The sequence below is a fragment of the Melitaea cinxia genome, chromosome 9 (assembly GCF_905220565.1).
Source record: "Melitaea cinxia chromosome 9, ilMelCinx1.1, whole genome shotgun sequence".
Classification (NCBI taxonomy): Eukaryota; Metazoa; Arthropoda; class Insecta; order Lepidoptera; family Nymphalidae; genus Melitaea; species Melitaea cinxia.
The window spans coordinates 6,499,644-6,516,346 of record NC_059402.1 but is presented as its reverse complement, the minus strand read 5'-3'; the positions used below and the strand labels follow the sequence as shown (position 1 = coordinate 6,516,346).

Genomic DNA, 16,703 nt, shown 5'->3' with positions numbered 1-16,703 from the left:
GGACCGATCGTCGTCGAAAGCATTAGGGGAGGCTTATGCTCAGCAGTGGGCGTCCATGAGCTGGTATTATGATGATGATGATGATTTTTTTATTCTGGTGGTCTTCAACGAAAGTGGCTTGGATGCTATCAATTTGAGGCACATGCATTTCTTCGATATTCTGAATGTCTTTGTCATCATTTAACATCATCAAAACTTTTCGACTTCGGGATCCCATTTTTCCCTGAAAATTTAACTGTATAACTTAGAATAAAGCTTCAGAGTTTAAACAGCAACACCATTTTAAAATTAAAAAAAAAAAAAAAATTTATCACAGTGTAATCAACTACTCAGAGTTAGAAAGGAATTCGGTATGAGAAAGTATGAATTGTTTTTATGCCTATTTAATAAAATATGTATTGGAATAACGACACCACATTTGTTCATAACACTATAAAATAATAAAAATGTTGGAAGTACAAAGTCACAAATGTTGCAGTGGCTTTGTCTTTCCAAGCATTTGCTCACGAAAAAGGCATAAGTGTGCTAAATATGACTTTGTCTCTCCAGGAATATCAAATGTCAAAAGGCATATTTACCTTCGCGGCTTTGGCGCTCCAAGATAAAAACATTGCGCGCGGGGGCAACGGCGCAACTGACCAATGAGACGATGTCGCGCCAAAACGCCCACCAATTCGATCCAAAATGACAAAGACACTATTGCCGTGTAGCGACTTTTAAAGTGAATCTAATGGGAGTCTTTGTCCCACTAGATACTAGAGTGTTTTTTGGGCATTTCTGCATATTTAACTCATTTTACGATTTTTTGTAAGATACGCCCTTGTTCCACCGAAGGTGCGATATATAGAATCTGAATCTCGGAAACGGCTCCAACGATTTTCATAAAATTTAGTATTTAGGGGGTTTCGGGGGAGATAAATCTATCTAGCTAGGATTCATTTTCAGGAAATGTCGTTTTATCCCTGTTTTTAGGAATTGAAAAAAATATCGTTAGAATACGAAGGTAAATTTCGCATAAGTCAATGTAGTTGAAATAGCTCAGTGGGAAATCGGCCGCTCGGGATCAACCGAGAAGATCATGGTTCAAATCCACATGTCCGTGATCAATTATTTTTTCTTTTTCTTTTTCTAATTGCACTCGTTATTTTTTATTTAAATAGACTGTTCTTTTTTTTTATTATTATGTCGGTAAAATCGAAAAATATTATTCATATTTTATCAATATGTAATTCGTATTTATACTTTATGATTTCCAAAAAACACGATTTACTAAAAATACCGAGCTTAGCTCGGTCAACCGGGTACTTTAATATAAAATGTATTAAAAATAATTACATCTTTTAATTATTTTTTTTTTTGTATTCCTTAATGATGTAAGTTTACTTTGATGAAGATAGTTCGTTAAAATTTCTTAGTTTTCTAAGAAAAATATCGCTTTTAAAATTGGACTTATTTGGAAAATATTCGTAACTTTAAATTTTTTTTATTGTTTAATAGAGATACAAATGGAATAAAAATCTGTGATATTCCGCAACAAAATTATATTCCACATATTATGATATTTTTTTAAAATGGTTTCAACGTAGAGGTTATTGAAAAGTAGGACTTCAAAGTATACATTGCGACCGTTTACCCAGGGAGGAGGCTGATGAAAAGGTTAATAATTTTATACACATAATATAAATCAAAATTCTGATCCGACTATCGACTACAACAAAGGTTGCTTTATTATATTTCAAGAATATAAATTACATTATTCCATCCAACACTGAGATTAACGACGTCAAAATATTACAATTTCGCGGATTGTTACCGATTTTTGTGAAATGGCTCTTAAGCGCATAACTCGAGAATGGCTCGACCAATTCGGCTAATGGAACGGATGAAAAACACAGACAAACACTTTTAAATAATGTATATAACATTAAGATTATCTAATATCTATACATCTATACAAATAAATAAAATTAGATTGTCTGTTTATAATACAAAAAAAAACAGCTTATTACTCAATGCATATGGATGTATACACGGTACATGTACCAAAATGACATTTTTTACAATTTTTGTCTGTCTGTCTGTTTGTTCAGACTAATCTCAGAAACGGCTGAACCGATTTTGACGGAACTTTCACTGGCCGATAGCTGATGTTATAAGGAGTAACTTACTTTTATTTTAGAAATTTATTTTATAACTGCTTACTGAACAACAATTTTATTTAATTTCCACGCGGACGAATTTACGGGCACAGCTAATACCTTTGTCATAAATATCCTATATCTATTCCTACCCCGAATGATTCCTAAATTTAGCTTTTCTCGTTCCTTTAAACACATGTAGAAATTTTTCCCGTTTGTTAATGGCAAATGTACCTACTGTATTAGGTACGTACGAGAATTGCCAAAATTTTTTTTATTAAACTGTCACTTCGGACAACTGACAATTTGTATTTATTTCGCGGGTTTTAGTACAAGTTAAATTATATTTATTTTCTAATGATAAAGTTCAAAAAGCGACAATTGTTTGTGTGAATTTAGTTTATGTATTAGAACAATAATAAGTATATATTGTGAATTGTATTTTATTATTTTAAATAATGACTGTCGATGGTAGTCAGAATTTACCATGGTGAGTACGGTAAACAATTTTATTTATAGTATACTTATGTATCAATGCAAGTATGTAATATAAAAAAATATCTTAACAGGGTAGAAAAATACCGACCGTCCAAATTAGAAGATCTCGTATCTCACGATGACATCGTTAAAACGAGTAAGTTGTAAATATTCATATTTTAATTTTCTGATTTGTTTTACTTATAAAACAACCTGTACTACTTATTGATTACTAAATTAACTAAAAATAACTTTCTCGTATTTCAGTTAATCAGTTTATGAAAGAAAATCAACTTCCACATCTACTATTTTATGGTCCTCCGGGTACTGGAAAAACATCTACTATACTAGCTTGTGCCAAGCAAATGTATACACCACAACAATTTAACTCTATGGTATGTAATGTATCGTTAGTTCATTACCTTTTTTATTGATAATAATATAATTGTTTTCTAAAAATAGTTTAATAGCAATTTTTTTTATAGGTGTTAGAATTAAATGCTTCAGATGATAGAGGGATAGGCATTGTTCGGGGTCAAATTCTGAGTTTTGCCTCAACACGAACTATTTTCAAAGCTGGACCAAAACTTATAATTCTTGATGAAGCCGATGCTATGACAAATGATGCTCAAAATGCTTTGCGTCGCAGTAAGTCATAAAATTTTTACTAAATCTATACTAATATTATAAAGCTGAAGAGTTTGTTTGTTTGTTTGTTTGTTTTTATGCGCTAATCTCAGAAACTACTGGTCTGATTTGAAAAATTCTTTTTGTGTTAGATGATTTGAAAAATTCTTTTTGTGTTAGATAACCCATTTATCGAGGAAGGTTATAAGCTATACACCATCACGCTAAGACCAAAGAAGCGGAGCACCAATGACGAATGTCTCAAAATTGGGGGTTCTTTTTTCCTTTTGAGAACTTCCTCAGCGTGCGCTGTGAAAACAGTTAAAGTTTCGGAAAAATCATGTATGACAGAATTGATCCTCTTTAAAAGTTCTAAAATAAAGTCTGCAACGGCATATATCTATCTTTTAAGGTTGGCTCACTATAACCTTTTTTATGGTCACCAAGTTTGTTCTAAAATAATGCATTATTTGCGAAGATGTTTTTATAAACATGATATTAATCCTTATCTAAATAAATACGTTATTCATCACAAGTATTTAATTTAAAATATAATAGCCTTTTACATAATTCGATTTCAATGAGTATCTCAGGAGATATCGCAGTTTTATAATAACAACGCAGCAAAATAATGATCAAGTATTGTGCGCGCCTCTGTTCCACGCGGACGAAATCGCGCGCAGAAGCTATACCTAATAAAAAAATTAGACACAGGTGTTTGAAATTACTTAAAGAATACAGGTTTTTACTAGCTCCAGTATACGAACAAATTTCTTTGGGCATGCGTGGTGCCTGTATTTCCTGTTCATTAGATGGTAAATTCAAAGTTGACGTTCTAGCTTTATATGAAGAATTGTGTGCACCGTCAAACCCTTTGATTTGATAAGTCGCAGAACCACGATATTATCTATTTCGAAATGTCGAGCTGTATTTAGAAAAAATCCTATTTATTGTACATGTCTTGAAATGCGCGTTTAGCACGCCACACTGCGACACACTCTCTGACGCTCCGTTCTTTTCATTTTCGTAGTTAGTATTATTATTATAATCACCATTTCACGTGCCGTAGTCTCCAATTTTTGTCTGTGTGTCTGCCTTTCTGCTGGCTTATCTTCGGAGCAGCTGAACCGATTTTTATGGGATAGTCATTAGAAAACAAAAAGGTTGGGGGGCGAAACATAGGCTCCTTTTTATCCCGAAATTTCCGCTAAATCGGGGTTTTACGCGGGAAAGACCATGTTTACCGTGTCCAGGTACCTAATGCCCAGATAGATATAAAATACCCAAACATTTTTTATTAAATACGAAAAAATTTTGCGATCAAATTCTTTTTGTTTAGATAATTGTGTTGAATTTTTATGGGACAATCATTAGAAGATATAGAGATATAGTGATGAAGGTTATAGGCACTACTTTCCTCAAATTAACGTGGGTGAAACCGCGGTGCACAGCTAGTACTTATATAAAAGTAATACTTTAGTTAGTAGTTGCTTAGTAAAAATGTGGTGCTTTATTATTTCTTATTACATAAATGTTGCTTGTCCATTTGCTAGGATTTAAAGTGATTTTAACATGTTAAGATATGTATTATTAATTACTTGAAGTTATAAAGAATATAAAATAGTAGGTTTAAGTTAATGTTACACACGACTATTTATGTTTGGTAAACTAAGAATGGCTGTGTTAAGAAAAATAGTAATGAATGTACAAATATACAAATAAAAAAGTATCTACACCAAGTATAAATTAAATTAAATAATAATATAAATTCTAAAAATCTAAGGTGCTAAAAATATAAAGTTTTGTTAGTAGGCTTCCTTAACATCAACTTTCAAAATTATTGAAAATTGTACTCTTCAGAGTAAATGTAAAATGAAAGTTTGAATAGAAATTCTATCCTTTTTGATGGTGTAGTAAGCATGAAACTATGTTTAGGTTTTTATTGGAATTCTGTTGTATTTCCATACATCACTTGAAAAAAAAATGGGGAATGATAGTTGCTCTGTGTGGAGAGTAACTCTACATATTACTGTGCAAGCAAAGTAGCTGAGCTGGTAAAATCTTGCGATTCCATGTTCTTTTTTTAATTTATTGTATGCAATTGACCATTGTGCAATATGCTGTCAGTGTCAAGTATGAAATTATGTAAATTACGGAGGAAACTAGTTTTTGATACAAAAAAGACACAATTTGGGTTTTGTTACCTGCAGTCAAATATATCAAAGATTTTAATAATTATCATCATCATACATTTAGGGTAGGGTCTAAACATAATTCTACTCTACATTTCATCTAACTATGTAATGTAATATAATTATTTATTTAAATAAATATTATACATCACATTCATAAAAATTATAGTTTAATGTTATTAATATTAATAAATTTAGATACCAGAAATATCAATTCGGGGTTGTAAAAGTTTAGTTGAGAGGAATTAGGAAGAGGGATGTTCAATTCAGGAAGAAGATTGTATAATGTGTTGTTAGAACAGGCGAATTAATGTGGTGTTTCCATGTTATTGGAACATTTTGAAGTACTCGTTACTATGGTAATCTGAATTCAAAATAAAGGCTAGGAGGTAAAAAAATGAATGTTGAGCTATAATTGATAATAATTTATTTTAAATACAATGAATCTAAATGCTATCTTTTCATATTACCTTTTATCATTTTTGTTGATCTGTTAGAACTAAGTAGTTACTTTTTTTATAAACAATCACTTTATTGAGTTGTGAGTGAGAAATGTCTGACACTGAAGAGGAAGATAATTTAAAGAAATGGGTAAAAATTACTTTAGTTGGAGAACCAGCAACTGGAAAGGTTAGTATTTTTTTTTGTGTTTTTGTCATAAAAAGAAATGTGTATATGAGCTTAATATTTTATAACACATTGTTTTAGTTATATTCCAATTTTGACATGTTCTCTGCCCACAATGATATTCTATAAATACATATTATAGTCAGTATTTACTTTTGAAAAAATTGAAGTAGTTAATGTATGTACAATAAATACTTCGTATGGCAAATTGTATACTTTAATGTATTTCAATTTTCATTTATTTTGCCTTTTGGTAACACTACGAGTAAATTATTACGTCTTTTAAATTGGTACCCAAATACCCACTACTACGAGTTTAGCAATTATTAGCATTCAGCCTGTAATATCCCACTGTTGGGCATAGGCCTCGTTCTTCATGTAGGAGAAGAATTGGAGCTTAATCCACCACACTGTTCCACTGCGGATTGGCGGATATGTTCTCTACTATGAGTAACGGTTGCTATTAGGTATTTATGATAAAAAGCGGGACCGACGGCTTAACGTGCTTTCCGAGTTACGGTGAGGAGACCGCCAAGGTCAGACATCCAAACCGTAAAGAAATATTTGTACAAAGACAAATGTCCATCCTGAGCGGGAATCGAACCCGCAAACCGTCGGTGTTTTAGGCGACTACTCACACCACTACACCAGAGCGGTTGTTAAAATAATAATATATTCTCTGTAATTACTGGGCAGAGTAGTTCCTAAAATGTGAATGGTTAGGCGCTCGTTTCAGAGCAGCCTTTGCGGGCGGTTCCGAGGGGCGGGCGGGGCGGGCGGGGCAGGCGGCACGCAGGGCGCGGAGCTGAGCGCGGCGCAGTGGGCGGGCGCGGCGCTGCGGCTCTGCGACGTGGCGGGCGCCGCGCTGCGCAGCGACATGCTCGCCAACTACTTGTACGACTCCGATGTTAGGGAACTCATTTTTATAACGTCATGACGTCTGTTATCAGTACAAATAGCCTAGGGACAGGAAAAGAAATGTTTATTGAGGTCATAGTCGTGCATCAAATAATTTTGACTTTGTGATTATTGGGAAACTAATAATCGTACTATCAACTCAAAACTTTCTAACTTGAACACTCCTTGATGTAGAATCTCTTGCGTCCGCTTATCATAAAATACCTGTGTGATGTGCCCGAAATATCATGTCGCGTGCCATGAATTGCACGAGTTCCATTGATTCGCCTTCCCTGGCCTATGAGATCAAAAATCAAATAGAAATATATAACTATGAGCAGGACAAGAGATTTCAGATTTTGATTTTATTAACTTAAAGATTGCCGTAGCCTATAAACACTTGCAACACCAGAAGCATCTCAGCATCTCTCTCAGCTCTGTCCACTGTACTCACCACAGCAACACAACATTACACAACATGAGAGCAGTATTATTTAATTGAAATCTTCTGTAAAATCGAGGTGCTTCCCTCGATGCGCTACTCCAGATTTTGAGCAGGATATATCGTGGTCGTTTAATCTATTTAAATTATAAATAAAAAAAAAATATTTCAGATTGTTATATTTGTGTATGACCTGACAAATTTGAAAAGCTTTGAAAAGTTGGAAGACTGGATAAAAGTAGTGAAGGATGTTTTTGAAACAGAACAAAAAAAACCGTTGATGGCTTTGTTTGGAAATAAATCAGACTTGGAACATCAGCGAGCAGTTAAATTGTCTTGCGTGCAGAAGTTTGCTTCAGAATATCTATTGGAAAGCTTTAAAGGATCAGCTCGAACTGGGGAAATGGTACATAAGTGTAAATAATATAAACATATTTATATTGACATTCAAAAATAAATTTATTATTACAAATTAAATACTCATAGTATCAGATCCATATTTAGCTTATTAAGCTTTGTGACTCCTGTGTTGCCCAATGTGGAAGTTTTATGAATCTAAACAAGTTTCTATTGATTCGTTGTTTTTTAATTAATGTTTACAGTGTTTATGAACCTTCTATTATTTACAGGTTAACACTGCCTTCACAACATTAATTGCAAGAGTTTTAGGTATAAAAGTCTCGCGAGAAATTACTTCCTATAAGAAGAGCCAGGACAATGAAATCGAACGAATCAATACTCCTGTACCGATACAAGGCCCGTCAAATTCTCTTATTATGAACAGAAAAATGTCACGGAAAGTTCAGAGGAAGGCTTCATCGTCCGTGTGTCTCATTCAATAATAAAAGTTGTATTATATATAATTTTCTGCTGTTTTCATTATAACCTTGTGGTGTTGAGAACGTCTTTATAAAGTACCCTCGGATATTTGTAAAAAAATTATAACCGTTATTTATATTCGTTTGTGTTTTTCGGTGGAACTTTTATATTATAAAAGTATGAATATATTGTTCTTTTAAGTGATGGAAAGCGATAACACACTTGTGCTCTCAATATAAAAGTAGCTTCTGTTTTGACTCGTAAGACCTAAACGTACTAACAGATTTCAATGTATCATTCGTTGTTTGATCTATCTTGTTGGTATGAATATCCGCAAAACAGGTTTGAAGTGATGAAATTTTTATTTATTCCATAACATAGAATAACAGCCTTAAAAATTTCCACACCAACTTCGTCCTAAGCCGAGGTGTGATCTCTCTAGGAGACACCCACAGACATTAGAAAGAACGAACATCCCGAGCCCTCCTAAAGGGCTCCCCTTCTTCTTTCACGGTTGGGTCTTAGCCATCCCACACGGTGACGCTGTCAAGGCATCGGCCTGCAAATAGCCCTAGGGCCAACAGCAATACACAATTCGAAAAAAAAAAATCTTAAAATATTTTTTAAAGTAAAATATTATCCAATGGAATACAAAAATTAAGGACATAGAAATAGGCTAACAGTTTTTTTGTTGTCCTTTGTTTAATTGTAAGTAACGCTGGACGAACGGATCAATTGAAAAAAAAATTAGTGATCAAGACTCCTTGCTTTTGCGATGAAAAATATAGGCATGTGCAACACTTATACACAGATATTTATCAGAGTCCGAACATTTGAATTTCTGCTGTTTCCGGCCTCTAAAACTAAAGGATGTTGCCTTGTTTTGGTAATTTTTATGTAAAATTATGAACGTTCGTATTTATATTGTCAACAATGGCTGAACTTCCGTACAAACTCATTCCATTTTACTCCCCTAAGAGTGGAATTGATGAAAACCACATATTCGTTTAAATAATAAGACTCAAAATTAGAACATGTTTTCCGTTCAGTATCAGTTCAGCTTATTGCAGTCCACTGCTGGATATAGGCCTCCCCAAGTTCGCGCCAGACATCCCGGTTTTCCTTAATTCTCATCCAGCCTACACCGGCAATCTCACGTAGATCATCGGTCCAACGGGCCGGAGGACGTCTCACACTGCGTTTGCCAAGACGCGGTCTCCATCCCAGGACCCGTCTGCTCCAACGGCCGTCGGTCCTGCGACACAGACAACCAGCCCACTGCCACTTCAATTTGCTAATTCTGTGGGCTATATCGGCTACTTTCGTTCTCTCGCGGATAGTCTCATTTCTAATCCTGTCTTTGAGAGAAACCCCAAGCATAGGCCGTTCCATTGCACGTTGAGAGACTTTAAATTTGTGGACCAGTCCCTTCGTCAGTGTGCACGTCTCGGCTCCGTATGTTAACACAGGCAGGACGCATTGCTCGAAGACTTTAGTCTTCAAGCATTGCGGAATCTTCAAAGTGAAGACTCGACGATGACTCCCAAACGTCGCCCAGCACAATCAAATCCTCCTATCGGCCTCCTTCTCGAAGTTGTTGCGGCCTAGTTGGATATTATGGTCTAAAAACATGTTTTACTAGCTGATAAATGGCAGAAGTTCACGTGAAACATGTAAATAAATTCTTAGGAATCTAAATTATTGACGACATGTTGGCGCAACGGTCACAGCAGTGGTTTGTGGCTATTATATTATCAACCACTAGATCTATAAGAATTTTGCGATTTCTGTCAATGCTATAAGTAAAAATGTGATTCAAATGTCGTTAGTGAATGTTATATAGTGCATTTTTTTACAGTTATAGAAAAGTATACAGAAAACGTGCGGTTCTGCATAATATGTAACTACCTAGGCAAGATAATTCCAGCATTGCAATCACGATGCACACGTTTTCGTTTTGCTCCGTTGCAGCAGAGTCAGATTGTGCCGAGACTTCAAGAAATCGTTCAGAAGGAAAAGTAAGATATTAGTAGATGATTTTCGTATAGTGAATTTAGAATACCTGATATATTTTTTTAAAATACGAATGTGTTATTTTTTTTTTAGCTAAAAATTGTACAATAATCGCAACTGAATTTCGGAATAGTCTGTTAATTCAGAAACTTTAGCTTTGGAATGCATTCAACAGCTGTTTTATAAGATTAAAAGAAGACAAATGTTTTGCTGACTGTTGCAACCTCTGTACTATGTGTACGTGTACTGCAAAAATGCAACTGCTCTCTCACTTCTCTTGCGACATTATATTCCAGTGTGAAAATATCAGAAGACGGTATGAAGGCTCTGCTGACCCTCTCTGGAGGTGACATGCGCAAGGTGCTGAACACGCTGCAGAGCACGTGGCTCGCCTACCGTGACGTCACCGAGGACCACGTGTACACGTGCGTGGGACACCCGCTCCGCTCTGATGTCAATTACATCATGAACTGCCTCCTCAATGAGAACGATTTCGCTGCGTGCTTTAAACGTATCCTTTTTTACATAGTGGGGTGCGTATAAGCGTGGGCGAAGTAGACCCCTTTCCCACGTCCCCGCATTTAAGATTTCACGATGTTTCCAGACTATCAATGATTATTAATTTAATGTGATCACTTTTACGCTTTTTACGCGTTTTCTTTTGGTGCCTTACAATAAGCCAGGGAGGCAAAGGGTGACTGCAAGGCCATTGTAACTACGTGCAATGATTACGACTGCTAGATTGATAGAATACGAAACTTGGATAAATTTTGGGAACGAACGAATAGGGTCTGTTACTTCACGTAAATGGTCAACAACACTTTTACATCATCATTCATTAAAAATAAAATAATCGCTGCGAGTATTATTTTATGGAGCTTGCCCAGAAAATGTTTAGTTACATATTAAGTTTTCAAGAGTATCCATGGTACGGACTATTACGTTCTTGGTCTGTTGAATGTTGTAATATATTGTCTATATGCAGTTATCAATCTGTTACTTTTATGTTTACGAAATTATGAATTTGCTTAATACCATGTTCAGAAATTCAAGACCTCAAGATCGCCAAAGGTTTAGCGCTGGGAGATATACTGACTGAAGTTCACTCAATAATACAACGAGGTATGTGTATTTTTTATTATATATATATTTTTGATATAAATTAAAATAAAAATTAAATAATTATATTTTCTAGTGAAATTCCCGCCGGAAGTATTGATATCGTTGTTGATCAAGATGGCTGACTCGGAAGCGCGTCTCGCGAGCGGTTGCAGCGAACGAATTGAACTAGCCGCCCTTATTGCTGCCTTCCAACTATGTAAAGATCAGATCGATGTGAATGCTCTTATCTAATTTTACTGCTAAAAATCTTTAAATAATTTGTAAAATAAAAGACAAAGCTAGAAACTTCATTGTAAAAAATTTGATTTTTAACCTACTTCAAAAAAATACACTCGCATGCAACTGAATCGACTCAAGCCGTATATTGTTATATATGTTCTATTTTTCGGAAAATGGCTTATCCGATTTTTGTAAAAGTTTTTTTATTCAAAAGACATTTTTTTTACATAAATATAGCAATTTTCAAATAAACAATGACAATACTTTTTAAATAAATACGGTCATACATGAACGTTACAGAACTTGTCAGACGTTGACAGGTACACATCTCTTTAAGCTCTCAGTATTTAAATCGCGATCCAATGGACACTACCTCAGAAGCAGCGGCTCAAGTTATAGCTTTGTTGCAAGCGGGCCATAATCAACGGCAAGTCGCTCGTGAACTTAACACGAGCCAATCAGCTGTTTCACGAGTATACAGAAGGTTTCAAGAGACTGGTGGCTTCGTTCGGAGACCACAAACCAATAGACTCCGGAACACATCTGAGACAGACGACCGCTTCATTGTCTCAACTTCGTTGAGAAATCGTCATCTCACGGGCGTTGATGTGCAACAGGAGCTCAGGAGGGTTCGAGGAATGGCTGTCAGTCAGTGGGCAATTAGAAGACGCCTGAAGAAAGCCAATTTAACTCCTAAACGGCCAGCCAGAGGCCCGAAACTGACCGCAGCTCACCGTCAAGCCCGACTTTAATTTGCTCGTGAACACCTCAATTGGACTATTGAGCAATGGAGCTCCATTCTGTTCACTGACGAGAGCAGAATGTGTCTCCATGGCAACGACAAAAGAGACCGAGTATACAGGCGTCCTGGGGAACGGTTCTCGCAATGCTGTTTCGCTGAAATAGTATCATATGGCGGTGGTTCAGTCATGATGTGGGCTGGAATATCATATGAAGGGAAGACCGAGCTTCTTTTTGTGCCTGGTGGTGGTCGGAGTGGTGGTCTAACAGCTCAAAAGTACGTGGAAATCATTCTCCTGGATCACATTGTACCTTATGCTGGGTACATAGAAGAATATTTTCTATTGATGCATGATAATACTCGGTGCCATACAGCAAGTATTACTCGCCAGTTTCTTCAAGAGGTGCAAATTGAGACGATGATGTGGCCAGCCCTCACTCCTGATTTGAATTGCATTGAGCATTACGGGACGAGCTCAAACGGAGGGTGCGGCTCCATCAGCATCATCGAGCTCAAAACTGCGCTAGAGGAAGAATGGAATACGATACCTCAAGATTTTATCAAAAAATTGATAAAATCAATGAAAAATCGCATGCAAGCCGTTATAAAAGCTAGGGAAGGCAATACAAAGTATTGAAAATTTAAATTTTCTTTACTTTTATCAAAAATAATTTTTTTATTGGTAATGTTGCAGATTTCATTTTTTCTTCATTTTTTATGCATTTCTGTCATTAAATTTTATCAATAAATACTCAACCGTTTTTTCTCATTAGGATAGCATTTTTTAAGAGAAAAGATTAGGCTTTCGAACAAAAAAAAAAAAAAAAAAACAAGAAAATCGGATAAGCCATTTTCCTAAAAATCGAACTTTTATACCAATATAGGGCTTGAGTCGATTCAGTTGCACGCGAGTGTATATCAGATCATAAGTTCTTCCTGGGTGGTCGTCGATGATTCTTTTTTTTAATGGGATAATGGTGCTCATCATGTCGTACTTTAGGAATTTTCTTTAATAATGCGTTATTATACCTGATAACTTTTTACTGGGTGTATCGATTTTAATGATTCTTTCTTTAAACGAAAGCTGGTGCTTGCAATGCCTGACCAGTTCAAATATGATTGAGATGTGATGAGCACTTTTTGAGTTATCTATAATAACGCGTATTTACTCGACTACAGTAAAATACTGCAACTTTGCCTGGATTTTGAAGTTTTTCTCAATAACTCCTTTTTGCTTAAAGAAAGTCATAAGTTATTTCAGTTACTATTCAGTGTTGGACTCTAAGCTACAGTGATAAAGTTGATTCTAACGAATAAAACGCATTTAAACTACCAAAATTGTGCTTTAAAAAAGTAGCCAAACTTAAGTTACAAACTACAATATTGCCTAGCTAAATATCTTTTAGAATAAATAAATATCAAAGCAAAAGTTTTGATACTCGTTATTATGATTATATTTTCTGCATATAAATAAATAATAAATAATAAATATCTACACAATACACACACGGTCGTCTGTTCCTAAAGTAAGCAACTTAATGCTTGTGTTATAGGTAACAGCCGACTGGTACATAGCTACATATTTTTTTTCGATAAACATACTTATAAATAATACATATATAAATATATAAATAAATATTTATATTACACCCAGACTCAGGGTGGGAATCGAACCCACAACCCTCGGAGCAGAAAGCAGGGTCACTACAAACTGCGCCAACGGGCTAGTCAATAAAAAACACCCGCCCTCTTATTAAAAAAAGTAGGCTGGGTTTAAACCAGGACTAAAAATATCCAAACCGTTTTAAATGTATCACATAGGTTAGGTTAGTAGTACAAGTAATGGTGATATACATTTAAAATCGATGGAATATTTTTTTGTCGTGGTTTAAACCTCATGCTTTTTTGGATTATGTGGGTTACTAAAACAATTTTACCAAATAAAATTATTTCGAAAAATAAATTATATCATCATCCTTCATCAAAACGTAAGAACTATGGTATTCAGTTATCTGTAACATATCTATTACTTTCACAATACCGACTTCGGTACAACATCTTAATCCGTGTTACGTTTAGGCATAATAAATTTTATATCACATGTTTTTGTGCCGGTTGTTCTATAAAATTAAACAGTATAAAGTTTTTTATCTGGATTGATACTTTCAGTCTCACCAGTAGTTTTTGTAATATCTTGTTAAAACCGTTTGGCCTATAAAATAAGATGCTTTTATATCACTTATGTTTTTTACTTCTAAATCAGTCTTATCCAGTAAATCTTTCCCTGTTTCCTCAAACTTTTTTTTTATGTCACTAGGTAGGCAAACAAGCGTACGGCTCACCTGATGGTAAGCGATTACCGTAGCTTATAGACACCTGCAACACCAGCCTGCCTAGCATGCATACAACGAGATATCTCTTGACGAGAGAGAGAGATAATGTCTACATCGAGTATTTTCTCGATTACCCTAACATGCGCACTACGAGAGACAAAATTCTCTTCCGAAGACTTCGCCTTGTCGAGTAGAGAAACATTATCAACCATAATCACAACTGAATATCATTCTTATTTCTTATGTCGTAAAGTTGAATTTACAAGGTTATTGACCAATTTCAAACGAGTGACACATGTTTTATTTAACAATGTTCTCGGCCTTTTGGCTAAGATAAAAAGTGTATATCTAATTTAAAAAATCTAATATGGAAAATAAAACGGCGTAAGAAAATGAATTTAATTATATATGTAAAACAATATGCTCGTGTTGTGCTTTATATCTTGTCGCACATTAGATAATTGTTATTCTATCACGCATTGTTTTTATTTTTTTTTTTTTTTTAAATTTTTTGAATTTTTGAATTTTTTTTTTTTTTGATTATTGATTTTACTTTTATTCTATTTAATTTTATATTTAGTTATTGATTTTTTTAATATAATTTTGTTTTGTTTTTTATTCTGAATGTTGTCTTGTCTTGTTGTACTAACCCAATATGGACTTATACTTTGGTCTGAAATAAAGTATTATTATGATTTAGAATAAGAAGCAACAGGGCGCAAATACGTTTTTTGTGTCATTATATGGCACACTTCACTCGACTTTTCGCATTACCCCCTCTTCGTATACCGAAATTATATAATTATAATAGGGAAACGCCATGGTATACAAAAAATAGGCACCCGGTTTTATTTATTTTTTATTTATCGTCTTTCTCGTCGATAATATTGAAGACGAGAAGTTTCTCTTCCTAAAACGACAAAATTCGACAAAATTACGATGTCATGTTAGCTTCCGTAGAGATAAATATCACAGATCACTAAAATTTAATGATTATCTCTTCTTGAAGTAACGAGAAGAGTATCGCGTGCACGCATGTTAGCTACTGTAGACATAGAGAGATAATACGAGAAAAGGGGTAGACAAAATTTTGTCGTGGCGCGCATGCTAGGCCTGCAGAAGCATCGCAAGCGCGTTGCCGACCCAATCCCCAATCCCCCAGGAGCTCTGGTCACCTTACTCACCAACAGGAACACAATACTGCTTGAAAACAGTATTATTTTGCTGTGATCTTCTGTAAGGTCGAGGTACTACCCCAGTCGGGCTGCTCCATATTTTGAGCAGGAAATTCCTGCTGTGCCCTACCTCAGTTAAACTTATATTTTATGTACTTGATATCAGAAGCCTCATTATATTGTTTTATCTATCACTATGTCCAGTATCACGCATTTCTTGGACTTTTATAAAATTAACATATAGCTATTGTATTTCATCATTATTTATTATCTTCTCAACCTCACCATTTTTTTTTTTCATTTATTATTATTTTATCATTATCAGCGTTAGAAACTAGCTGTGACTCTTTTTTTAACCGGCTTCCGACCGTTTTTGGCAATCTTCTTTGTTTTTTTAACTATCTTCTTATTTTTATAAGATATAACTATATTAATTTATATTAATTTCTTCATCACTGCTATTTAAAGTACCATAAACGTTCACGAAAGTAACAACATTATTATTGGTAAGTCATTATTACTTTTACTAGCAGTTTGGTTTGGAGATCGAGAGGTTGTTGATGTATGGAACAAATCAGTATTTTTATCAATCTCAGTAAACTGTAAAGGTGCGTTTTCTCAAAATCTAAATGGGATATTGTATTCAGTAAATTTGACATCGACAAATCTTTGGTATTTAGTTTTTGGGAAGTCGTTTTCTGTAATGGTCAGGTATTTCATTACGTGGTGCTGTTGATGTTGATATGTCATTGATATTCATTTTAGCCTTACTTTTGCGTATATTGGTTTTAGAAACATTATCTGATTTAGCTTTTGCAGGCTTCACCTTTATGATGGACTTTTTCTAATTTTTCGGCTTCTTCAGTTGATATTGACTTCC

The 16,703-nt window shown here is 34.7% G+C and overlaps 2 protein-coding genes across 2 annotated transcripts; both read left to right on the top strand.

The window, feature by feature from the left end:
• The first annotated feature begins 2,596 nt into the window (after nt 1-2,596).
• On the top strand, nt 2,597-11,644 carry LOC123656598 (replication factor C subunit 5). Its single transcript, XM_045592268.1, has 8 exons — nt 2,597-2,628; nt 2,708-2,772; nt 2,883-3,010; nt 3,101-3,263; nt 10,078-10,237; nt 10,529-10,743; nt 11,277-11,354; nt 11,428-11,644. The coding sequence occupies exons 1-8, from the start codon at nt 2,597-2,599 to the stop codon at nt 11,583-11,585; spliced, it is 999 nt and encodes a 332-aa protein (XP_045448224.1). The 3' UTR covers nt 11,586-11,644.
• A 291-nt stretch (nt 11,645-11,935) lies between these two features.
• Nucleotides 11,936-12,325, top strand: LOC123656597. Its single transcript, XM_045592267.1, has one exon. The coding sequence runs from the start codon at nt 11,936-11,938 to the stop codon at nt 12,323-12,325; it is 390 nt and encodes a 129-aa protein (XP_045448223.1).
• The last annotated feature ends 4,378 nt before the right edge of the window (nt 12,326-16,703 follow it).